This window comes from Zalophus californianus, chromosome 7, assembly GCF_009762305.2.
Source record: "Zalophus californianus isolate mZalCal1 chromosome 7, mZalCal1.pri.v2, whole genome shotgun sequence".
In the NCBI taxonomy this organism is placed as follows: domain Eukaryota; kingdom Metazoa; phylum Chordata; class Mammalia; order Carnivora; family Otariidae; genus Zalophus; species Zalophus californianus.
Window position 1 is genome coordinate 70,034,413 of NC_045601.1, and position 26,554 is coordinate 70,060,966.

Below are 26,554 nucleotides of genomic sequence, written 5' to 3' on the forward strand. Positions count from 1 at the left end.
GCCAGTGGGAAGGATTAATGATCTCAGCAAAGAGCTGGCATGCTCAAGAGGTTTAAAAAAATTTTTTTTTTTTTTTTTTTATGTAACAGTTTTAGCCAAAGCCGCTCTGGGACTCAGCGGAAGCAGAATTTCACAGGAGGACAAACTTGTTGACTAATGGCCAATCACTATGCAGCAGGGAGGGCAAAGCCTTGGTGTTTGTGTCACGCCTGGGGCGGGCGCGCGGGCGGGCAGGGTGCGGTGGGAGGTGGGGTGGGACGAGCACCACTATCAAATATTTAATGGGAAAAATCAGTCCGGCCAGTCATGCTCCTGCAGCCCCTTGGAGAAGCGCCGTCACAAAGCGATAGACTGAATCCATGGTGCAGCCCGGGGGGTCCGCCCCGCTGCAGGTTACTGGAGAGCCGCTGTGGCATCGTAGACGTTCACAGAATGACTTATTTCACAAGACTCATTTTGTTTTTGTTTTGTCTGATGGCTCTTGTGGAGAGCAGAAAGCCCAAGAGGAGGAGATGGACAGGGCAGCTGGAAATGCCCAAGCCAAGGTAAGGGCGTAGGTGGGAGGGGGGGAAGGTCACTGGCGGCCGCGCACAGTGGGACAGTCCCCAGGAAGGCTGAGGTTACATTGTCCCGCTGGAATCTGTTTTCCAGCCAGAGGTAGATGGGGCCACCACCTCGCTGAAAACAGTCTCTCTTGGAGCACAAATATTCTCTAGCGTCACGAGAGAGCAAAGCTAGACTGCGTTGAGCATTTTGTTCTGGTATCTGTGTTCTGTCCAAGCATTTTGATTTGAGGCAGGTGGTTGAAGAGTTCGTGAGTAAAACCTCTTGTACTTCTCGGCTTGTGCTGCTTTGTTCCTCAGGATGACATCCTGTAGGGACCATGGGGGGCTTCTGAGTAATTGCACTCAAGAACTTTGGCGGGGGGGGGGGGGGGGCAGGGGGGGTAGATAAGAATTTAGTTTGAACTATTAAGAAAAAATGTAACCGAGAGTTGTCATCTTTAAATGATTGGACTGGGAACAACTTTATAACGGTATTGGGTTTCACTTCACTGTTGCAATCTGAAAAAGGTATTTGAAATTTGCTAGGTTATCAGAAATTCATGTGTGGGCAACAGGAACTGCCGTTGCACCATGTAATGGAAACATTTCCAAGATACTGGTGAGGCCGGAATTTGCATTAAAAATCATGACATTTCCAAATCGAAGTTCCTTAGTAAGTTTGTTTGAACGGATGTACAAAACCCGATACTCCAGGCCTGATGTAGACATGACCGTTGAGCATGCAGAAAGGAGCAAGCCGCTGAGATGGAGACAGCATGTGTGAGATGTCACACATCTGCTCTCCATTCCACTAAGCATTGTGAGAACTCGTGATTGTGAATATAAACTAATATATGGAGGCACATTTTCCGGGTCACTGGCTTTTATTTGTAATCAGGCACTGCTATTGGTGACAATTTTTGGAAATTGTCCCTCCAATATATTTACTTATAAATTATATACATATACTATTATGCATATGTATATTAAAGTAAAACTTGACTGCTTCCTTATTTTTAGATAAAAACTACCAGTAGCAGTTACAATCTCTACTTTCTGCATCCCAGTGGACCATCTTTAGCACCCCAGGTGTATGCCTGCTTTGGAGACTGCCGCTCTGGGGGAGGTAATGCCCTGCAGGGCCTAAGGCTAGTCACACAGAAAGCAAACAGAGAAAACTTGTCCAGGATGACGGGGAGGAGGCACTGCCCTGCAAGTCTCGTCCTGGTGATATTGCCAGAATCAGAGGCTGTTGACCTGGAAGGGACCTTAGGGGTCACGTGATCCAGCAATTCCTCTGAACTCTAAGTGAAATAGGTGTTGTGTGAAAAAAGGGGTTTTGGGGTCAAAGAAACTTGGGAAACCCTGGCTTAGATCATTTTAAACAGCCATCTTGAGAGTACAGCTTCTAGGACCCTTAGTTTGCAAATAGACATTCTGAATCTTTTTTTTTTTTTTTTTAAAGATTTTTTATTTATTTATTCATGAGAGACAGAGAGAGAGAGAGAGAGAGGCAGAGGGAGAAGCAGGCTCCCAAGGAGCAGGGAGCCCGATGCGGGACTCGATCCCAGGACCCTGGGATCATGACCTGAGCCGAAGGCAGACGCTTAACCATCTGAGCCACCCAGGCGCCCGACATTCTGAATCTTGAAGAGGAAAATAAATTACGCAGTTTTTCAAAAAAAAAAACAACAACCCTGCTTTTTTTGGACTATCTTGCGGGATTCGGGATTCGTATTTTACAGAGGACGTACTGGGAAACACAGTTTCAGTTTTATGGATGTTGAGAAGTCATCTGGCAGGCGTGGGTAATTCACACAGCTGGCTAGTGACCCCACGGGCTGGGACGTAGGTTTCCTGATTTCCTCAGCCTGGAGGAAAAGCCTTGTATAGACTTGTCTATTCCCTGAGACCAGCGCTGGGGTTCAGCACGAGCCCCTCAGGGATCCTCAGGGATCCTCACGGATCCTACTTGGCAGCCTGGGCTGTCACACCCGTGTCCCTCCTCATAAGACCCTCAGTCATTCCCAAACACCTGCATGAGCTTGGGGACAGACTGAATCCGACCCTTACGGGTGAGGAGAGTTTCCTGAAATCCATCCCAGGGGGTGTTAAAGTGGAAGAAAAGATGAACCTACACATTCAACAAATAAAAAATAATTATCGAAGGGAGGCTGGGAGAGAGGATACAGAAAAGGTCACATCAGGAAACATGATTCTAGGCCTTTCTAAATCCACCAGGGCAGGTGCACACTCAGAACATCATCAAGCTATGTCTGTCTGAAAAATTTCAGCCAAGTGACTGACTAAAAACTTTCACCATTGACACATAAGAGTTAAGCTGTACGAATAAACAGAAACAAAATGGTGTGGCTTTTAGAGCACTTCATCTCTGCAGGGTAGCTTCTTTTCTTTGAAGTCCTGCCCCCCTCCCACCTCCCACGGTCTTACAAACACATACCCTACACATACATAGGATTTCACCATCTCTCTCTCTCTCTCTCACACACACACACACACAGAGTTGGGATCTCTTCTAACCTATATACCTTCCACATCGCTCTGTCCAAGGCACCCTCGCAAAACAATTATTCTGCCCAGTAGGTGCTTTTTTCCAAAACTGCTTCCAGTTTTCTCGCCCTTCGTGTCACCCTTCGTGGAACTGCCGCCCCCCGAACCTGTTTTCTCCTACCTATTCCCTTTTCCCTTTGCTCTCTTCTCCCTGCCTCCCAGCCTCCAGCTTCAGTACGGCTCCTCCCTGCGAGCTACCTAAGTTGACCTCCTGACCACGTGACTCTCCCCTCCGCCCCCCCGCCGCCGCCGCCGCCGCCGCAAGAGGGGTCCACGTGACACCCCCCTCCCCCTGCCACCGCCGCCGCAAGAGGGGTCCTTTCTCCTTGGAGATCTGAAAATGAACCTAGGTCTGGGCTCTCCCCGGATAACACTCTCTGGTTCCTCCTGGTCCCAGAGCCTGGAGGCCCCTTCCATATTTCCTCTCCCCTTTGCAGCCCCTGTGGCCAGCCTTCTCTTGGTCTGCGTCGTGGCTCACGTTGTGCTGGGCCCAGGAGCAGCTTTGCTTTCCTGCTGCGCAGTGATCCTCACCCTCCCCAGAGGCCTGGGGAAGGACGGGGCGGGGGGGGGGGGGGAGGTGGGCAGGAAGTCAGGGAAACCAGGTTTGGACCCTGGTTCTGTGGCTCCCCTGGCCATGGCTATGTTTCCTGATCTTTCTGAACCTCGTTTCTCCAACTGAAAAGGGATGGTCGTGAGACCTCCCCCACTGGGATGAGGGGTAACTGCAGCTCAGGGCCTGCACAGAGAGAGGGTGATGCATATGGGCATGGTCGTCATGCCTGCTGTTATGGCTACCAAGGAAACCTCAGCACGGTGGCCCCAGCCCTGCCTCTCAAAGGTGTGGTGAGCACGTTTTTCCTCTCTCTCCACCCGAGGCTGGTCTGAGGGCCCCGTGGAGGTTTTGGCTGCCCCGCATTGGGCTGGGACTTGGGGTACGGCCCCTGGAGTCTGGGGTCTTCAGGCCAAGGCATCTGGGTACTGGAAGGAAGAGTTGAGGGCATCTGGCTCACACAAATAGCCCAAGGCTGGGGATTATTAGTGGCCTGAATTATCAAGTAACTGGTTCCTTTATTTCTTTATTTTTAAAGATTTTATTTATTTATTTGACAGAGAGAGACACAGCGAGAGAGGGAACACAAGCAGGTGGAGTGGGAGAGGGAGAAGCAGGCCTCCCGCTGAGCAGGGAGCCTGATGTGGGGCTCGATCCCAGAACCCCAGGCTCATGACCTGAGCCGAAGGCAGGCGCTTAACGACTGAGCCACCCAGGCGCCCCGTAACTGGTTCCTTTAAAAAACAACAACAACAACAACAAAAACCCACCCAGTTCTGGGCCCTCATTAATGGCATAGGCATTTCAATCTCCTCTGTCCTGCAGGGGGGCTGGAATTCTGGGACTTCCACTCTGTAATCCTCCCCTCTAAATGAAGATGGAAACTGCTGGCCAGCAGGGATTTGCTCCCGGAGAGGCAGAGGGGTAGGGCGCCGGCTGCACTCACAATTTAATGTCTGTGATCTGCTAAGCCCTAAGGCCGAGCTCTTCCTCGGGGTGTCTTTGCTGGGATGTTGAATGCGGCCTGTCACGCAGTTGCTGTGCGGGGAACTGGGTCTGGTCCCCCCTGACTTGTGGAGCCAGGCTTGGGGCAGAACTGTGGAAGACAGCTCCGTGGAGGCGCCCTGACAGTGGCCGCCTTGCTTCAAGGGAACTGGACTTGACTTCCATATGCCAGCTAACTGGGAGGAAGACGTTACACTGGACTTGCCTCCAACAAGGTGTTAAGCAACACTCCAAAGTGTTAAGCAGTTGGAGGAGGGGTCCACGTGACACCCGCCCTCCCCCCCACCACCTTGTCTAAAAGCAGCTCTGATCATGGCTTCTTCCTCCAACTGCTTAACACCTTCAGTGTTTTCCCATCGCCTCTGGGTAAAGGCAGAAGCCTTACCATGATCTCCAAGGCTCTGCCTGGCCTGGTCCCCGTGTGCCCCTGGGCCGCTCCAGCGCCTCTTCCTTCCCTTCCCCTTTCATTGAATGCCCTCTCATCCTGCAGCCTAGACCACAAAGTGAGCGTGTCCCAAACCCAGCTAAAGGTGTGTTGTTTAAATGCCTGTGGGATATCTGTCGGGGGATCATCAGTTAGGCAGCTGGATAAAGGATGTAGAGCAGGGGGTACTCATTTAGGAATCGTCCACATGCTAATGACAACTGAAGCCACAGACGTAGGCTGGCCTGCCAAAGAGGGTGTGGAGGGAGAAGAGGGGGTGGCTGGGACAGGGCCCTGGGGGTATTAGTGTTTAAGGGGGGCGCTGAGGGCAGGCGGGCAGCAATGGAGCTTGAGAATGAACTGTCAGGTGATAGGAGGACAGCCCAGTGCCTGGTCCTGAAAGCCCAGGTTTCTAGCAGAGTCGTGGTCCTCCGTGTGGCCGAGAAGCCAGCACTCAGCTGAGTTCCCGCAGGGCCTCAAGGCCAGCACAAGTGGGGCCGGAAGTGCTTGGGAGTGAGGAGGCAGCTGCAGCCTGTGGCGCACAGCTCTCTGGGAGGATTATGGATTTATTAGGAGGGGGGAGACTTCATTTTTTTTAAAGAAAAAGTTTAAAGACAAATATAACTACCACACCTGTAATGCTACCACTTTTCAATAAATTTTGCTTGAGGAGGATGTGCGGTCTAGACAGACTTTCTGCTTTGTTTGGGTTCAAGGGAGGAGAGACTTGAACCCAGTTTGAAGGCTGACGAGAAGGAGCAGTGGGGAAGGGAGATGCTGAGGAAGCTGGGGTGAGGGCGTTTGAGAGCAGAGGTCAAGGGCTCTGCGGGGAGGGTCAGGCACCTCTGCCAAGCCCCCAGTTACCCGCAAGGCTGAAGGAAGTGAAAATACTACCACTGCTCCTGCTTCTGAGGGAGAATGGTTGGGAGGTCTGGAGCTCCAGGTGGCTGTAAGGGAAGCGCTGTAAGGTGGGAAGCCCAGCTTAGAGGGGAATCTGCTTCTTGTGGGGCGGGGGGGGGGGGGGGGGGGGGGGTGGTTGGAGGGCAGACCAACCTTTAGACCAGCACTGTCTAAGAAAACCTTCTGAGACTGTGGAAACGTTATAGATCTCACTATCCAACATAGTAGCCACCAGCCTCGTGTGGCTATTAAGCACATAAGTAAGGTTGGTATAATTAAATTAAATAAAGTAATTTTATCTTATTAATGGACTTTATTGTATTAATTAATTAAATTTTAATTTAATTTAATTTTAATTGGCTTAAACAATCACATGGACCTAGTGGCTACTTTATTGTCAGCACGGCTTTAGACCTCCCAACAAATTACACCATCTGGGCAGAGCTGACAGAGAATGAAAGTTAAGAAGGACATCATAGAAAGATGTCACAGAGAACAGGACCTCGAGACAGGAAACATGTACTTCCCTCTTACAGAGTTTAAACATGAAATATGCCCCTTTCTCTAAAAAGAAAAAAAAAAGCGTGATAAGAACACTGAGAGTAAAATGGGGATGTATATATAAATAAACAACAAATATTCAACCCCAAATCTCTTCATTTACTAGAGTCTTTAAATGTCCTACACATAACAACATTTACAATAACACTGACTTCTGATAAGGTTGTTTCGTTTCTTCTGTCAAGAATTAGATCTCACATCTTGTCAGACACAAATCAATCCTTCCTCCCTCCCTCCCTCCCTCCCTCTCTCCCTTTCCTTCTCCCTTCTCTTGTCTTTCTTTTTGTTTAGTGATGATCACGTCAGTAGAATATTGTTTTAGAATATTTTGGATTTTATTTTATTTTTTTTTTAAAGATTTTATTTATTTGACAGAGAGAGACAGCGAGAGCAGGAACACAAGCAGGTGGAGTGGAAGAGGGAGAAGCAGGCTTCCCGCTGAGCAGGGAGCCCGATGTGGGACTCGATCCCAGGACCCTGGGATCATGACCTGAGCCGAAGGCAGACGCTTAACGACTGAGCCACCCAGGCGCCCAGAATATTTTGGATTTTACTGCTTTAGAATTATGTGTGGTTGTGGTGAGGGAAAAAAAAATAAAGATTTGGAAAGAGGGGCGCCTGGGTGGCTCAGTCGTTAAGCGTCTGCCTTTGGCTCAGGTCATGATCCCAGGGTCCTGGGATGGAGCCCCGCATCGGGCTCCCTGCTCGGCAGAGAGCCTGCTTCTCCCTTTCCCTCTGCCTGCCGCTCTGCCTACTTGTGCTCTCTCTCTTTCCGTCAAATAAAAAAAAAAAAAAAAACTTAAAAAAAAAAAAGAAGATCTGGAAAGAGTGAGTGTGGATGAGAGAGACTAGAGAATGACCCTTGGTCATCTGGGTTGAGGAAAAAGAGTGAACCCGGTCTGCAGTCCTAGGCTGGCTCCAGCTTCCACCACCCCGCTGAGTGGCCAGAGCAACTCTGTCCCCAACGGGGGCCTTGATCCCTACTGCCTGTGCCCTGTCTGTTCCCCTTGGGGTTGAGGCTTTGCTCTGGGGTGGATTCTGCAGACAGCGGCCAGATGGACTGATGGAAGGAGCATCAGGTCTGGCGAGGCTAAAACCAGCATTTTAAAACTTCCACAGTATTTGTGTCAGAACTGTATTGATTACAAAATCAATATTATAGCAACATAAGAGAAACAGTTAAAAAGAAAAATTATAATCCTCCACCATTCAACCCAACTGCTGTCATCCAATCATAACTTACCTTAGGAAGGCTCTGGAAGGGTCTGGTCCTCAGGCCTTTGAGGGAGGACGTGGGGAGACAGGGTGAGTGGGGAGGGTTGTGTGCGCGCGCACGCATGCGTGCGTGCGTGTGTGTGTGTGTGTGTGTGTGTGTGTGTGTGTGTGTGTGTGTAGCCTTCAGCGGATGGAGAAAATGTGCCTAAAGGGAAGATTCTGCAGGGAATATCCTCCCCAAATGCCTTTGTGGGCCACTGAAAATATGTCTCTTGCTTGTCTTTGCAGTCACCTATATAAGAAGAACCTTGACGTGACCAAAATCCACAAGGGAAAACCTCAGCCACTTCTCAGAGTGGAGGACCACGATTTCTCCATGAGGCCCGCCTTTGGAGGTAGAGCTCGAGTGCTTGCCTTGGCTGGGGTGGGGCCTGGTCCCCGGGGGCTCCCTGCTGATGTTCTATCCTGCTCTCTCAGGCACAGCTCTCCCGTGGGACCCTGATTTTCCCACTCACAGTCACAGAAGCCCAATTGGGCTTCCAGAGTCCCTCATTTTCCCAAGGAGAGAAGAGCTGGAAGGAAGTGAGCAGAGAAGGGGGCCGACGGAAATGTTGCCGTCGGCTAAGCTGTTTACATCCGGAGTGGACCTGCCCTGCGGCTGCCAACTCTCTTTTCCTAAAATATGAGCCAGCCTGGAGAGTCTGGACACAGAATGGCTCCCCTGCTCAGCCAACCCTGTGATTAGCTGGGAATTTTGGGTTTTGAAGGCCACCTGCCTTTCAATGCAGCAACAACAACTGAACCCATTATAAGGCCCCTGGCAGACTCGCTCCCAAGGGCGCGTTGCTGCTTTGGACTCAGGGAGATGTGGTGTGAGGCTGGTGGCTGTCCCTTCCAGGAACTGGAGAAATGCCACAGGCAGGCCAGGAAAGGAGTTCACCATCTGTTCTGACCAGGCAGTAGGGAGTGGGGTGAGAAGAGCAGAATGCATGAGATGTGGGGCCAATGCCCCCCAACTTGTGGATTCGGGAAACTGAGGCCCAGAGCATTTCGGCCAATGGGCCCCGGCCAACGCAGACCTGGGCCAGCTGGCTTCCTTTTCCCTTTATCTCCCTTTCCAGATCTTCTCTTAGGTCCCTGGAGAGGTAGAGGTGATCTGTGGGCAAGTCACAGACCCTCTCTGAGCCTCTGTTTGCTGGTTTGTAAAATGGGGATAGTAATCCCTACATCATCGTTGTCATGGGGCAGGGGTTGTCAGAATTAAAGGAGATAATGTATGTCAAGCCCCTGACACATAAGGGTTGGTGGTCCCCTTAGAAAAACACAGCTGTCAGGCCTTCCTCTGGATGACCGTTAAGGGATTAGACATTCATTTATCCCAGAGGCCTTTGCATTTAAAAGGCCTCAAAGCCTCCCACTCAATCCCCCCACCCCCTCCCCGAGCAGGATAAAAGGAGGAGGCAGACTGTGGCCCTGGGCTTCTTCTTCCCGCCCAGGAATGCTGCTCACCACAGGCTCAGGTCAGGAGGCAGCCGTCTCTCCGGTGGTGCTGGTTCCCCCGGCGGCCATAGTAATGCTGACAGGGAATTTTAGGAAAACAAAATTTTCGTGAATAAGCAGCTCTAAAATAGCTGTATCTGCTCCAGAAGGTCTGAGATGTCCCTGTCAGCGCGAAGCTCCATGTTGCCTTTCTCGTAGAGTGTCAGTTAAGACACAGCGGGTCAGCTAAGCGGCTAGAACAATAACACACAGTAGTATTAATGACACCTAATGCTTTTATAGTGATTTTTTCCATGCCAGGCACCATCCTAATCAAGGCATGTACGTACAGGATCTTATTTTAGTCCTCACAACTGCTCCGTGAGGTGGCTACTATTGTTTTCCCTAGATGGGGAAACTGAGGCCCAAGAGGTGAAGGGGCGGGCTCAGGTCACACTCCTGCTGAGGTTAGGCTCTCCCTCCTGGCTGAGGCTCTTTCTTGTCCCTTCTACCTGTATGTCCCTCAACACAGGGCTGACATAGCCATCAGGCGGAGTAGGCATAGTGTCACATGCTCACAATGATACTCTTAGAAGCCTCTGAAAATATTTTATTTTAAAATAATAAAAAAATGCAATGTTACGTAGAAGAAAATGTTTTAAGATATATCTTATATAATTATATATTCACCTCATACCAATTAAAAAACTTTTTTTAAGATTATTTATTTATTTATTTGACAGAGAGAGAGACACAGAGAGAGAGAGGGAACACAAGCAGGGGGAGTGGGAGAGGGAGAAGCAGGCTTCCCACGGAGCAGGGAGCCCGATGCGGGGCTCGATCCCAGGACCCTGGGATCATGACCTGAGCCGAAGACAGACACTTAACGACTGAACCACCCAGGCACCCCCCAGTTTTAAATAAAATATGCTTTTTTAAAGCTTTTTTTTATGGAGGAAGGATCCCATGAAAGCAAAATTGCCCAGGGCCCTCAAAAGTCATAATGTGGCCCTACCTCAGTACACACTTTTGTGGGGCAGGTGTGTGTGTGTGCGGGTGTGGGTAATATCCCGAAGAACTTGTAGTAACTTTCCACTGGAGGCTGTTGCTGTTGGCGGGAGCCGGAGCAGCCACCTGGTCAGTACCCTCAGTTTACCTGGGGGAAAGAAGAAGAGCTGGGGGTCTGGGGGCTTAGGAGGTGGCTCCAGAACATCCAGGAGCAGAACTTTGGTTTCATCTGGGATACAAGCTGCAGAACTGAAAGCCTCATAAAAAGGCCCCTCCTCCAGGAGAAAGCCAGGAAACCAGGAGCTAGCTCTCGGGAATAGCAGGTGAAGTGTCACCATGTTCCCGGAAAACCTGGCTCGGAGCAGAATCATCCAACAGGCGCAGCCCGAGTCTGGGTGCTCCTTCCTCCAGCCGTATCCCAGTAGCAAATCGGAATTCCTGTGCCCTGGTCTCTGCCACCGCTGGGCCCATGAAAGGGGCCCCGCAGAGTGAAGGGTCAGGACAGTCCCCTGCCCCTGCCTGATTAAGCATAAGCGTCTGAGGCTGGGAAGGCCCTGAGGTTGGGGGAAGCTGCAGGGGAAGGTGGGGTCACCTCTGCCGGGTATGATGAGACCTGAGGCTCCTACACATCAGATCTCAGTGCCCAAAGCCCAGGGTGGGGGCAGTTTCTCCCTCTTTCCACCCCCTCCCCCAGGGCATTTGGTCCTCTGGTCACCTTTTATCCTAGGCAGGGCTTTCCTGGGTGTCCAGACATCACTTGGCTGAAGCGGGGGAAAGGAGCAGATAGCAAGGCGTCGGGCTCCACACTCTCACCCCCCCATAGATAAGACGGCTTGTGACTGCAGGGAGTCCAGGCCAAGCAGGTGGGATGGGGTCATCCCAGGAGTGTGGGGTACCTAGAGATGGTTTAGAGCCAAGAAGCCTTCCCCGCAGGTGCTCCCGAGGGTCCCATTCCAGGCAGCACCTCATCCTTGGGTGGGGGACACTGCCCAGGTGGCCGGCAGGTCTCTGAGCAAGGAGGCTGGTGGACAGCACCTAGGTGACTCTGGGCAAGTAACAGAAGGCACTCCTTCCTTGTGGACAAGCTGTGCCAGGCCCCTGGGGAGAAGCAGAGCCTGAGCCCCTCCTGATTCCCTCCCCCACTTCACACCCATGCACACTAAGCAGGTCATTGGAACAAAGATGTCTGTTGCTAGTTATGGGGGATGTCTTATTCCTGTCTTTTCTATTTTATTTCCTTAAGAGGAGCTTCGTTGTGGATTGATGTTTAAAAGCAGTTGATAGAGAAGAATTTATCTAAGGTTAGATACCCCATGGGTGACCTTTTCAGTCTGGAAAGAGAAAAGATAAAAAATCTAGCAGCTTCCTAATAATCCCAGGGATCAGTTGAAACGAAAATACTTTGCCTAAGCTCCCAGCTGCCTGATTCATTATGTGTCCTGGTTAGAGGAAGCTCCAGAGACCTGGGGGGTCTCCTCCATGTGTTAGGAGATAGGTTACAAGGCTGGTGTGGTTTTTTTTTTTTATTTAAATGTACTTTTAAAAAATTATGGTAAAATAAATTTTTAAAGAACATAGAATTTACCATTTTAACCATTTTTAAGGGTACAGGTCCGTGGCATTCTTCCTCAACCCACCACCACCATCTGTCTCCAGAATTTTTTCATCTTCCCAAACTGAAACTCTGTACCCATTAAACACTTAACTCCCATTCTTTCCTCTTTTCCCAGCCCCTGGCAACCACCATTCTACTTTTTGTCTCTATGAATTTGACTACTCTAGGTACCTCATGTAAGTGGAAGCATCCAGTTTTTGACCGATTTTTGTGACTGGCGTATTTCATTTAGCATGATGTCCTCAAGGCTTACCCATGTTGTAGCATGGGTCAGAATGTCCTTTCTTTTTAAAGCCAAATAATATTCCACTGGATGTATAGATCACATTTTGTTTATCCATTCATCCGTTAGCAGACATTGGGTTGTTTCCACCTTTCGGCTATTGTGAATAATGCTGCCATGAACACAGGTGTGCAGATAGCTGTTTGAGACCCTGCTTTGAATTCTTTGGGGTATATTCTGAAGTGGAATTGCTGGGTCATATGGTAGTTCTGTTTACTTTTTTTTTTTATAATTTATTTAAGATTTCCTTGCTTTTGTTCTTTTTGTTGTTGTTTTGTTTTTTTAAAGATTTTATTTATTTGACAGAGAGAGACACAGCGAGAGAGGGAACACAAGCAGGGGGAGTGGGAGAAGGAGAAGCAGGCCTCCCGCAGAGCAGGGAGCCCGATGCGGGGCTCGATCCCAGGACCCTGGGATCATGACCTGAGCCGAAGGCAGATGCCCAACGACTGAGCCACCCTGGTGCCCGTTCTGTTTACTTTTTTGAGGAGCCTCCCCATTTTCTTCTACAGCAGCTGCGCCTTTTACATTCCCACCTGCACAATGCTGATTTTTAATTCAAATTGTATATAGGGGAGGTCCAGGAGTGATGGAGGGTCATCATGGATTATTTTGAATTATACCCAAGGAGTTTGTAAGGCTGATCAAGAATGGGGGCAACCAAGTAGGTTAGGTTCTCCAACTTCTCCTACTTCTGTTCATAAGACAGAGACATACTTGTTGAGCTGTGGGGAGCCTGGCTGGCTCAGTCGGTAGAGCATGCGACTCTTGATCTCAGGGTCATGAGTTCAAGCCTCATGTTGGGTGTGGAGCTTATTAAAAAAAAAAAAAAGGCCCCATACTTTTTGAGCTGTTAGTATGTGTCAGCAGGGTTTATGGTATCTGGGGACCCAGTGGTGAGCAAGATAGCCACAGTCTTTGGAGTTTTTACGCTCTAGTGAGGAAGACCAGCGCTAATGAGATCCTCACATCAGGATGTCAGATTGTGCCGGGAAGGAAAGCATGGGTCTAGTCGTGGGCACCAGAGCACTGCTGCTCTGAGGAGCCAGGGAGGAAGAACACCAAGGAGCCACCCTTGCCTGGGAAGCAGGTGCTGTTGGAGTCCTTTACATTCAGTGACTTTGCCTGACAAGCTAGATTGTTCTCAAGAAGCTAACAGTCTACTGAGAAAACAGAAATGATGAAGAAATGTAGGACGCTGCTTTTGATGGAGTGGCGGAGACTGAGGGAATGGTCAGTTCTGTTCAGAGAGAGAACCAGAGATGCCTTCACTCAGGAGGTGATGCTTGCCATGAATCTGAAAAGATGCTTAGTGGGTGAGCCGAGTGAGCAGAAAAAGGAGAAGGACAAAGGACAAGCCAGGGAGAAAGGTGCTCTTGGAGAAAGATGACGTGTGTCAGGGGAATATGAGCAGCTCCGCATGGCTGGACTCTGACGTATGTTTGTGTGTGTGTGAGGTGGGCACAGAGCGGTCAGGCGGCTGGGCAGGGGCAGCTCTGGGAAGACGTGTGCTTTAGGAAGCTCACTGCGGGCCTGTGGGAGGATGCTGGAGCAGTTAAAGTGGATGCTGGCCCCTGGCTGGCCACTTCTGGTCCAGAACAGAGCCCGTGAGAGATTAAGCTAAGGCCAGAGAGAGAACGGAGGGGTTTGAGAGATGCTGAGAAGGGAGACAGCCTCTGATGCCATCAGGGAACCGGGGACACCTAAGCGTCTGCCCTGGGGAGACCATTCACTGAGCTGCAGCATCAGGGAAAAACACTTGGGAGAAGACCGAGTAACAGCAGAGGAGGAGACAGATGGCTCAGGAGGAGAGGGGAGAGAGTTTTAATGTCCTTCGAGTGGACCTATTACCAGGCTGAGGCCTGCAGGGTAAGAGGAGACAGCAGTTACTGGAATCTGGAAAAAATCTAGAGCTGTGGGCTCTGGGAGAGGGCTGCAGGCTGTAGGCCTTCAGGGAGTCACCCGGGAGAGAAGCAGTTCCTCTCAGTCTCCTCCTTCGCCTCCTGATACCTACTGGCATCTTCAGCGGATGCACCCAGCCAGAGGGCAGGAGCCAGGGACCCGTTGTTGTCGGCAGCAGCCTTAGGTCCAGGCAACGGGGCCGGCTGTGGCCCTGCTCTGGCCACACACCTGCCTCAGGCTGCGCTCTGCGGGGCCGAGAGGCTGTGCCCACGCAGGGTCTCCCTCCTGGCCACATCTGAGTGCAGGAACTTGGACTTACCTGTCCACACTACCTTGAGCCTGTTTCCGGGAGCCGCACAGGCCTCTTCCCTAGGCAAGCCCCCAGGGGGACTGCATTATCCATGTGTGCACCCCTCCTTCTGAGAGGTGGCTGAGACGTAGCTGTTGGAAGGGGGTGGGATGGAGCTTAGATACGTGGGTGGGGGTGTCCACATGCATGTGCAAGAGGCTCTTCTGCATGCAGGGTGCTGCTGGGGGTAGGGAAAGAAAGGTGGCTCGGGGGCTGAGCCCGTTCTCCCTGCCCCGCCATGTGCCAGCCTGAAACTCTGAGGAGTCTGAGTTCTGAAGTTGGACTTGGCCTTTGCGGTTGTTGTGAAGGTGTATTTGCCAAAGAGGTAGGATAGGCTATATGTCATGTAGCAGTACCTTAGCTTGATTTATAACCTTCTGAAATTCAAGTATATGGCCTATGGGTCTCTGGTTGTACTCTTGCCTATTTTGAGTTTGAGACCCTGCAGGTGGGCCTGCAAATGCTGTTGCTGTCCATAGAGGTACGCTCGCCAGCACTGGGCAGGGAGGAGAGTGAGCCTGGAGGGGCAAACCCCCAGGTCAGCGTTGGGTGGGTTGAGATTGAGTGACTCAGAGAGACTGGGGGACTGAACCCAGCCTGTGACCGGGGGCAGGTTGGGGCACTGGCTTGGCCAATAGCTCACCTTTCCCACATCAGCTTCTAGAACACAGGAGAACACCCTTCCAGTGCTAAATTCACACAGCAAAGGACAGAATTCAGGAAAGAAGGCAGGCAGCATTGGCTCATGTGATAACTGTAAACCCCAACGCTTCCAGCCTTCACTTAGTGAACCTGCCGATTTTCCGTCAGCTCCTTCTCAGGTGACTCAGGCTGGAAGGTGTGGAGCCCTTGCTGAGTTTGCCCTCCTCCCCTTCCCAGTCCACCAGCTGGAATCAATTCATCCATCAAATGGTCACTCAGATCTGCCCCTCCTTCCCCTGCCTCACCCCCTCACACCACACGTTCTAACAAGCTCTTGGGGGGTGAAAAAGACTCACACCTTACAGTGGTTTGTGGCCCTCCAGAGCTCAGTCCTCCCCGACAAAGTCTTTTCTCTCAGTATTTCATTTAAATTTAAATTAATTGATAACCTTAAATTCCATCAGAATGTTCTCTTTAGGGGCAATAAAATAAGTTCAGAAGCACTGCCTATAGCAATCTTCTCCCCACCTCCCAACCCCCCACGGCCAGGTTCACCTTCTGGAAACCTTGCTTCCCTGTGCTGTTCCCTCACAAACTGCAGGCTTCTCATATTCTTCAAGAGGAAATGCAGCCCCTGCTTCTCCCTGTTGGCTCCAGAAACCTCCACAGTCCAGCCCAGCTCACTCCCATCTCCCCCTACACCTAACCATGATCCTTCCCTCCTAAAATGTTCTCAGTCCCTGCACATCCATGCATCTATCTGTCCACGTCGCCCCTGCTCCATGATGTCCTGCTTCATCCAACAGCCTGTCCACGTCTAGAACCCTGTTTAATTCCTGTCCTCTAACACAAGGCATCTCTCAGCTATTTTGAATGCTAGGACTTTCCGCCTTTTTTTTTCTTTAAGATTTTATTTATTTACTTAGAGAGAGAGAGAGAGAGAGAGAACATGCACAAGCACAGGGAGCAGCAGAGGGAGAGGGAGACGCAGGCTCCCCACTGAGCAGGGAGCCCGATGCGGGACTTGATCCCAGGACCCTGGGATCATGACCCATGACCGAAGGCAGATGCTTAACCAACTGAGCCACCCAGGCACTCCAGGACTTTCTGCTTTGAAAGAATTGCAGATTCATTCTTTCACTCACAAGACTGCCCCTCCACTTCAGACACCAAATGCAAGTAGTGGGTTCCCAAGTCACCTGTGCAAGTCTGACTTGGCTACAAAATCAGAGGTTTCCACAAGCCCCTCCGCAGGTTCAGTAATTTGCTCTAATGGTTCATAGAACTCAGGGAAATACTTCACTTGTTATTACTGATTTATTATAAAGCATATTATAAAAGACACAGATGAGCAGCCAGGGGAAGAGGTCTGCAGGGCAAGAACTGAAGAGTCCTGAGCACAAGGACTCTGTCACACAGAGCTGGGGTCTGCCACCTTCCCTGCACGTGGATGTGCTTGCTAACCTGGAAGCTCACCAAACCCTGTTGTTTAGGATTTTATAGAGGTTCCATTACAGAAGCATACTTGATGAAATCATTGGCTATTGGTGATCCCCTCAACCTCCAGTACCCCCTCTCCCCGGAGGTTGGGGAGTGGGGCTGCAGCTGGATTTTCCAACCCTCTAATCACATAGTTGGTTCCCCTGATAAGCAGCCCCCATCCTGAACTATCTCCTCATTAGCATAAACTCAGAAATGTTTGGTGGAAGTCTGTTATGAATAAAAAGCTACTCTTCTGACCCCTATCCCTCAGGAAATTACAAAGGTTTTTAAAGCTCTGTGCCAGGAAGCAGGGAAGAAGACCCAAATCTATATTGCTTGTCATATCTCAGTATCACAATTGCTGCATCACTTAGCAAGGTTACTCCCTAGTTATTTCTCTGGTTGGACTGTCTCTAATGTGATGCCTTCCTAAGGAAGTCTCTAAGGTAATTCTGATGCTTTTCACCTGGGATGATACTTTAGAACCACTCCCATATAAGACGCCCTCTGTGTTTGGGGCACCCAGACCTGTGAGTGCCCCAGGGCTCTCCACGTGCTTTACTCTGTGGCCTCCTCCCTAGCAGGGACTCAACCCTGGACTTCTAAGCTGCAGGAGTCTGGCCACAAAGAGTAACACAACTGTTACTCATCTGACCCTGGTGAGGCCCATGGAGCCAGCTTAAGGCAAGGTCATTGCTCTCTTTGAAGCTGAGGCCTCCTTTGAGTGTTTCTTGGATCTCCCTGGCTCTTCCACCTCCTTTCCCACATGGGGTGGCCTAGCACTTCACTGTTACATTTGAGGTTGGGGAGCTGACTAGGGAGAAACCTGGCTTCTGGGGCTCTTGCAGTCTTTTTCCCCCAGGAGCTATCGCCCTTGGAGGAGACCCCTCTGGTCCTTCCTTAGTGCGCTTGGCCCTTCCCTTCTGGGGCACAAACCCTAACTCGCCACCCATGCTGTGCTCCTCCTCACTCCTTCCCCTGAAATGAACCTTTCCTTTCTGGTCTCCCCCCCCAAACAGCCCCTCCCCTGCAATCCGCCTTGGGGCAATCCGACTCCACCCCTCCCCCGACCCCCCCCCCCCCCCCCGAGAGCCCAGGTGAACAACAGGGTCACTGTGCCCCAGAAGGGACAGGATGCTGGGCCCCACTAACGAGTCTGTCGGGGGTATTAAACTTAAGAAACTGTTCGACGTCCAGTGGAGACCCCTTTTAGTCTTTGACAACAATCAGGCTATTGGAGTCTGGGTCAGAGATGGGGCTGGGGGGCGCGCTAAGAGTTGGTGTGGGCTTTCAGGGGAGAGTGGGTTGTGGGAGGAGCTGTACATCTGCAGGGAAGAGCTTTGTCGCAGGGACCGCAGAGGGAGGGGTTTCAACAAGGAGGCCTGGGCCCCAGGAAGACTCCTGGACTCAGTGAGGGTCCGGAGGGGAGGGCAGGGAGGTGGAGGCAGCTGGTGGAGATGGGGAGCGGAAGAGTTTGACAGCAAGAGGAAAGTGGCCAGGAGGGCATGGGAAACTGTAAAATCTCACTTCAGAAGTCTCCTTAGAGGTCAGCCACCCAGACAGAGGCTCTCACACTTGAGTGTGCGCCGGCATCGCTGCAGTGCTTATGAAAACACAGACTCCCGGGCCCCAGCCCAGAGCCTCTGGCTCGAGAGTCCTGGGGTAAGACTCCAGAATCCTACTGCTCACGTGTGGCTGGTGAGGCTGTTGCGGCTGTTGCTGCCAGCGAAGGTAGAGCCCCCAACCTAGTCCAGCCTAGATCCTAAAGTCCTAACACCAAAAATTCTGCTTTAACAAAATACCATAGACTGGGCAGCTTAAACAACAGAAGTTTATTTCTCACCATCCTGGAGGCTGGAAGTCTGAGATCAGGGTGCCATTGATGTGGCTCCTGGTGAGAATCCTCTCCCTGGTTTGCAGATGGCCACCTTCTCACGGAGTCCTCACAGGGTTAAGGGAGAGAGAAGCAAGCTCTCTTGTATTTTCTTACAAGTCCTATTTGTGGAGGTTCTACCCTCATGAATTACTCACCTCCCGAAGGCCCCAACCCCCTAACCCCATCACATGGGAACTAGGCTTCGACGTATGTATTTGGTGTGTGTTGGGGGGAGGTGAGGGGAGAAACATTCAGTCCACAGCAGGCACCTCCTTCCTTGGGGTCTCTGCCCACCCAGCATCGGCACAGGCCCTACTAACCTTTCTCAGTGATGAGTATCTGAGGGGTTTCCCCCAAACAGTTAAGCATAGAGTCCGTGGAAAAGGGCAAGGCTGCTCACAGGCAAACTCATTTTCACAAAAGACAGGGAATCGAGGCTGTTTCCTCGGTGAGTCAGCGGGGGAACACATACCTTGTACTTACTGAGGTATCCCACGAACACACTCTTCACCTTTTACGCAGGGGCAGAGGCACTGATTCCAGATTCTCCCCCATCCACCCAGGACACTCTGTCTCTAAAAAAAACATTTTCTTGAGGTGAGCACTGTATTAGTGCTCTGTAGGTCTTAGAGACTTAGACCAACACAAATCTCTTATGCTTCTGTTGTTCAGAAGTCCAAAATGGGTCTCACTGGGCTAAACTTACGGTGTCAGTGGGGTTGTGCTCTTTTCTGGAGCTTCCAGACAGAATCTGTTTTCTTGACCTTTCTGGCTTCTAGAGGCTGCCCAGATTCCTTGGCTCCTGGCTTTTTTCCTTTCTTTAAAGCCAGCAGCAGCTGGGTAAGTTCTTCAAACATTGCATCACTCTCAACTCTGTCTCTTTCTTCCACATTTTTAAGGACCCTTGTGATTACATTGGGTCCACCTGGATAATCAAGGCTGCTTTTCCTATTTTAAGGTCAGCTGATTAGCATCCTTAGTTCTATCTGCTGCTTTAATTCCCCTTTGCCATATGGTGCCTAACAAATTCACAGGTTCTGCGGGTTGGGATATAAACATCTTTGTCAGGGGCATTATTCTGCCTACCACAAATGTATATAAGGTGAAGTGCATAAATCTTGTATATAGCTCGAATTTTTACATATGTAAATAGTTATCTTTAAAAACACTACCCAGATCAAAATATAGAACATTTCCAGCTCCTCAAGCAGCCCCCTCATATCCCTTCCTAGTTGATGCCTCCCAAGGGTAACTTATGCTGCTGACTTCTATCACATGAATTATTTTGCTCCTTCTTGAGCTCCATATAAAAGGAATCAAACAGCATATGACACTCTGAAGTAACCTGGTCCCTCTTTGGAACGGTACAACAGAGAGTTTTTTCATCATTTGAGCACCAGTCTGTCTTTCTGAGGGAACCCAAGAACTTTGTGGATGTGGTAGGGAAGGGAGGCTGATGGCTCACTGCCTTGGCATAGCATGGGAGAGGCTGTGTGTGTGTGCGCACGCACACGCACTGCCTTAGTGAGTTGATGCAGAGTGCTGAAGTGACCAGCAGACCAGCACAGGCTTCAGGTCTGGACACACAGGCCACTGGGTGGGAGGGTTTTGCTCCTGGAGACAAAAGGCAGGACCATGGTTTTGCCAAAAGACCGTGTGTCTGTTGCATCTCCGCAGACACCAGACCAGGGGTCAGTCCAGGCCACGTACTTAATGGCAGAGGCCAGCCAGTGCGGATGCGACAGCCCTTTCTCCTCTACGCTGCAAGGTCACCCAAGGTGATAGGAAATCTGAAACACCTTAAAAACCAGACTAGACTGAGCTGCTGTTAATTGGTAGTTGAAAATTGTTCACACTTTGAGGCATGATCTTTTGCAAGAAAGATCAAAGAAGCTGCTTTTTTTTTTCCACATCTGAGAAGTGTGGGTTAATTATCCACCTCACTTCCCTGCACCTCCTGACAATGTTCATACAACCAGAAGTGCCCTTCTTCCCTCCACGACTTGTTAGAAGTAACCACTGCTTTGAAGCCCAGCCCGAACACGGTCCCTATGGTGATTCTTTCTCCAGTGCCCACTGCCAGAATTAATCAAAAGTTGTCTCTTCTGTGAAATTCTCTACAGTGCCTTTGGTTAGAATTAATTGAGCTTTCCTCCTGTAGTATCTCCTAGATGCTTCTATTACCACTTTTGTGATGTGTCCTGAAACAGAGCTCATTGTCCCCCTTAATTTTAGTCACCTAGAGAAAGCAATTGTGTCTTCTTGATCTCCGTACTCCCAACCGCACCCCTCAGGGCATGGTCTGATGGACGTGGGCAATGCAGGTGTGAATGAATGAACAGGCAGTTGGTGAAGGTGTGGTGACACTAGGAAGCGCTGCATACATGGAAGGCCATGTTCAGAGTAAGCTGTGATGCCCATCTATGAAAGATTGTGACACCCAAAACATCAAAGTAGGAAGAGTAATAAAGAATTGTTATTAAGGTCTCGTTTTTTGTTTCAATTCATTTTACTACAAGTCTGAGAAAATTTCATTATAAAAAGAGGCCTTGGAAAGACTTTGAAAAGACAGTATCTTTGAAAAGATACTGCTAGATGACAGAAGACATGAACAGATATTTCTCCAGAGAAGACATACAGATGGCCAACGGATACGTGAAAAGATGCTCAAGATTACTCATCAGCAGGGAAATGCAAATCAAAACTCAATGAGTGTTACCTCACACCTGTCAGAATGGCTAAAATCGACAACACAAGAAACAACAAGTGTTGGTGAGGATGTGGGGAAAAAAGAATCCTCTTGCACTGTTGATAGGAATGCAAACTGTGGAAAACACCATGGAGGTTCTTCAAAAAATTAAAAATAGAATTATCATATGATCCAGTAATTCCACTATTGGGTATTTACCCCAAAAAAATGAAAACACTAATTCAAAAAGATATATGCAACCCTATGCTTATTGCAGCATTATTTACAATAGCCAAATAATGGAAGCAGCCCAAATGTCCACTGATAGATGAATGGATAAAGACGGAATAGAATATTACTAAGCCATAAAAAGAATGCAGTCTTGCCATTTGCAACAACATGGGTGGATCTAGAGAGTATAATGCTAAGTGAAATAAATTAGTCAGAGAAAGACAAATACCATATTATTTTATTCATATGTGGAATTTAAAAAAACAAATGAAGAAAGGAAAAAAAGAGAAAAACCCAAAAAACAGACTCTTAATTATAGAGGACAAACGGATGGTTCCCAGAGGGGATGGATGAAATAGGTGGTGGGGATTAAGGAGGGCACTTATCATGATGAGCACTGGGTGTTGTATGGAAGTGTTGAAACCCTATATTGTACACCTGAAACTAATATAACACTGTAAACTATACAGGAATGTTATTTATTTATTTATTAAAAGATTTTATTTTATTTATTTGAGAGAGAGAGTGAAAGAGAGAGCACAAGAGAGGGTAGGATCAGAGGGAGAAGCAGACTCCCCGCTGAGCAGGGAGCCCGATGCGGGGCTCGATCCCGGGACTCCGGGATCATGACCTGAGCCGAAGGCAGTTGCTTAACCAACTGAGCCACCCAGGTGCCCCATTAGTAACTATACAGGATTTTTAAAATTAATTAATTTTTAAAAAGATACTGCCAGATGAGTCTGATTAATTCGCTGACCACAGCATTTCTTTTGACAAACACTTGAGGTGTTCTCTCACTTGAAAGCAGCAAGTTGTAAGTTCTTAGTAACGGGGAGCATGCACGCTAATAATAGCCAGTCATTCTTCAAGTGTGGCCCACAGAGATTTTTCTGTTGTCAGCCCTCCCATTTCATTCTGTGGCATCGTCTGCTCACACTGCAGGAAGTGAGTGAGGCTGCACTTCCCCTACGGCTTGGGCTGGGTGACAGTCCGGGACCCGAGTCTGGCCGTGAATCCAGGGGCAGTGGGCGGTTATGCTGGTGCGGCGGGCAGAACACCCAGGGCACCTGTGATTTCCTTGGGAAGTCGGATCTTACAGCGCAGCCCCTCAGTGATGACATGCATGCTAAGAGCGTGGTGGTCATTCCTGCCCCCGATGTGTATTAAGCCCTCTTCAGGCCAGGCTCTCTGTTCTGTAAGTGCTGAGGGAAATAGCAATGAATAAGTTTCAGGCTCTACCTTCTAGGTAAGTGAGATAGGCCACAGTAATAATGACAGTGATAATATAACTCTTTATAGAACATCTTATATGCCAAACCCTTACATGGGCTTTGCATGGATTAGCATGTTCAATCCTCATGACAACTATATGAGGTTGGTGTATATATACCTATTTTACAGATAAGGAAACTGAGGCACAGAGAACTTATGTATGCCCAAGGTGACACTGCTAGTAAATGATGGAGCCAAAACTCAGATCCTGGCTATCTAACAGAATGGATTTATTTTTTTTACTTTTTGGAATCAGAGAGTCCTTTGAAATCTGTTTGTTTCCCAGAATAGTGATAATCTCTCTGACACTGACACACACACACACACACACACACACACACACACACACACGCGCGCGCGCGCGCGCGCGCACACACACACACACACTTTTATATGCGATGTCAGGAGGTTCACAGAATCCTTGCACCGGTCCCTAGGTGCTCCATGGAGCTCAGGATAACTACCCCAGCCTGCCTTGCACAGATAATCTCCACCTGAGGACATCAGTAGAGAATAACAAAGCACAGACGTGCGCGAAGCAGTTCGGGGTAGCTGGGAGGTGGCATGAAGGATACCTAGGGAGGGCAAAGGAGGAAATGCAAAGCCAGGTGGGGGACCAGAGGGACAGAGAAATGGCCCACTCTCCTGCTCTGGAGCCTGATCTGTCTTCTGGCCCCCATGAGGGCCAGGTGGCTTTCTTGGGCTTATCTTCTACTTTCTGATCTTATCATTCCTACAGCAGAGGTTTCTCAACCCCCTGATGAACTGGTTGGAGAAGATGGGAGAGGGGAACTCAGGGACCTGCTTCCTTAACCCAAGTTGGTAAATGATCACTTTCTTCTCCACCCGTGGGACCAGAGAGCCTGCAACATCCCCCCCTCCTTGCTCTGCTTCCACACTTTGAGAGGAACCCCGTGCCCTTATCCTCAGGTCTTGCTGGCTACTGATATGCTAACTGCCCCATCCTCCTCTAATGTGTGGGGGTGCCGGTGTTTCAGATGCTTTCTCCAGTGCAGATTTTGTAGGCTGACAAAGCAGAAAGACAACCCTCCTCCCCAGTGGTTGACGGGGAAAGCGGATGAGTGTTCTGGTAGGAAAGGAACAGGACGCTGTGGGTTTTGGCAACCTCAATTAGGGGCTCGGGGAAATCCTCCTAGGAGAAAGGCGGGGTTTAAGCTAAGACTCTGGTCAATTTGACTTGATAGAGTAGTAATATCTTGTGTTTCAAATGGAGTTATGCCTATTTTATATGTCTATTGTTTATTCCCTCTTTTTGTGAAATACTTATTCAAGTCTCTTGCCTATTTTTGTATTGGGTTGTCTGACTTTTTCTTAGTGGGACTCTTAGGAATTATTTATATATTCTGCATATGAGCTCTTTGCCGGTGGTGTTTTTGATAAAGAGGAGGTCTTTATTTCTTCAATGGAAAAATTTTTTAAAGATTTTATTTATTTATTTGACAGAGAGAAAGAGCACGAGTACAAGCAGGGGGAGCAGCAGAGGGAGAGGGAGAAGCAGGCTGTCTGGTGAGCAGGGAGCCAGACTCGGGGCTCGGAGCTCGATCCCAGGACCCTGGAATCATGACCCGAGCTGAAGTCAGACACTTAACGGACTGAGCCACCCAGGCGCCCCTCAGTGAAAAATATTTTATTGAATTGTAACACGTATACAGAAAAAATACACAAATCATAAGTGTACAGCATAGTAAATTCTCAAAAAGTGAACACGTTCATTAATGAGCACCTAGATCAAGAACAGTATTTCCAGAAGTCTCCTCTCCCTGTCATTATCCTTCCATCATGGACAACCATTATCCTGACTTCTAACACCAAATATTGGTTTTGCTAGGTAGTCTTAATTTCAATGTAAATCTATCAGTCTTTTCTTATGGTTAGTGCTTTTTGTGTCCCGATACTGCTCTCCTGAGATAAGAATATATTCCCCTAGGGATGCCCAGGTGGCTCAGTCATTAAGAGTCTGCCTTCGGCTCAGGTCATGATCCCAGGGTCCTAGGATTGAGCCCCACATGAGGCTCCCTGCTCAGCGGGCAGCCTGCTTCTCCCTCTCTCACTTCCCCTGCTTGTGTTCCCTCTCTCGCTATGTCTTTCTCTGTAAAAAAAAAAAAAAAAAAAAAAAAGAATATATTCCTCTCTGTTACCTTCCGGAGCTCATTGTTTTGCTTTTCACATTTGGATCTATAATCCACTTGGAGTTATTCTGCATATAGTGTGATTTGCATATGTATTGCCAATTGTCCCAACATTAGTTATTAAAGATACTATTCCTTCTCCAATGACCTGTGGTGATATCTTTATAGTAAGTCAATGTCCTTAAATATGTGTGTCTGTTTCTGGACTCCCTACTCTGTTCCATTTGTCAATGTGTCCATTTTTATGCCAGTCCATCACTTCTTGTTTACTGTAGTTCTATAATAAATCTTGGTATCTAGTAGAGCACATCTTCCCACCTTGTTTTTCTTCAAGATGGACTGCTTTGAATTTCCTAATAATCATTTTGTCAAGTTCCATAAGAAAACCTAATGAGATCTTGATTAGAACTGCATTGCTCTATAGATCAATATGGGATCATTCATATTTTTATAATATTGAATCTTCCAATACAGAAACATGATCTATTTTCCCATTTATTTAGGTCTTTAATTTCTTTCAATACTATTTCATAGTTTACTTCATAAAGGACATCCAGATATTTTGTTAGATTTATTTCAGGTACTTATTCCTAGGTATTTTTAATGCTATCATTAAAGGCATTTTTTGCAAAAATTTCCTTTTCTTTGATTTTTGTGTATTGACTCTGTATTCAACATCCTTATTAAAATCTCTTATTAATTCTAATAGTTTATCTGCTAATTAAAAAATTATATACCCAATCTTATACAAATAATTGCATTTTTGTTTCTTTTTTTCCAGTTGTCATAACTTTTTCTCATTTCCTTCCTTATTGTACTATATAGTCCTTTCAAAACAATATTGAATAGAAGTGGCATTTATAGGCATTCTCAGTATTAAAGGAAATCTTACAACACTTTACCATTAAATATGATATTTACTTGGGAGCCTGGCTCTCAGTTGGTTAGGTGTCTAACTCTTGATTTTGGCTCAGGTCATGATCTCAAGGTAGTGAGATTGAGCCCTGCGTAGGGCTACACACTCAGCGCAGAGTCTGCTTGTCCCTCTCCCTCTGCTCCTCCCCCTGCTTGTGCTCTTTCTATTTCTCTCTAAAATAAATAAATAAGGGACACCTAGGTGGCTTAGTTAAGTGTCCGCCTTCGGCTCAGGTCACGATCCCAGGGTCCTGAGATTGAGGCCTGCATTGGGCTCCCAGCTCAGTAGGGAGACTGCTTCTCCCTCTGCCTGCCGCTCCCCTGCTTGTGGTGTGCTCTCTCTCTGACAAATAAATAAATAAAATCTTTTAAAAAATAAATAAAATCTTTAAAAATAAATAAATATGATATTTACTGTAGCTATTTTTTGGTAGCTATCACTTTTCAAATTAAGTAAGCTCCCTTCTATTCCTCTATTCCTCAGGGTCCTAAATGGACCTGATTTTAGCAAAGGCTTTTTCTGTTAATATGGAAAATTATATTGATTGATTCTATTTTTAAGATTTATTTTTTTTATGGGGCTCCTGGGTGGCTCAGTTGTTGGGCCTTCGGCTCAGGTCATGCTGGGATCGAGCCCCGCATCGGGCTCCCTGCTCGGCGGGAAGCCTGCTTCTCCCTCTCCCACTCCCCCTGCTTGTGTTCCCCTCTCTCGCTGTGTCTCTCTCTCTCTGTCGAATAAATAAATAAAATCTTAAAAAAAAAAGATTTATTTTTTATTTATTTCAGAGAAAGAGAGTGTGGGGGGCAGAGGCTGAGGGACAGGAAGAGAGAAACCTACACAGACTCTGCTGAGCATGAGCCTCATGTGGAGCTCTATCTCATGACCCCTG

At 48.5% G+C, this 26,554-nt stretch overlaps 1 protein-coding gene and 1 non-coding gene across 2 annotated transcripts in view; both read left to right on the plus strand.

Annotated features, from left to right (window-relative positions):
- The first annotated feature begins 290 nt into the window (after positions 1-290).
- Positions 291-26,554, plus strand: part of LOC113927286 (gamma-aminobutyric acid receptor subunit rho-2) — a 45,807-nt gene continuing 19,543 nt past the window's right edge. Inside the window, exons 1-2 of the mRNA XM_027603018.2 lie at positions 291-545; positions 8,060-8,166. Coding sequence (XP_027458819.1) covers positions 307-545; positions 8,060-8,166 — 346 coding nt within the window. The 5' untranslated portion in view covers positions 291-306. The remainder of the gene's footprint in view (positions 546-8,059; positions 8,167-26,554) is intronic.
- Positions 12,891-12,963, plus strand: TRNAK-CUU. The gene has a single exon. It is a non-coding gene; the product is annotated as a tRNA-Lys (tRNA).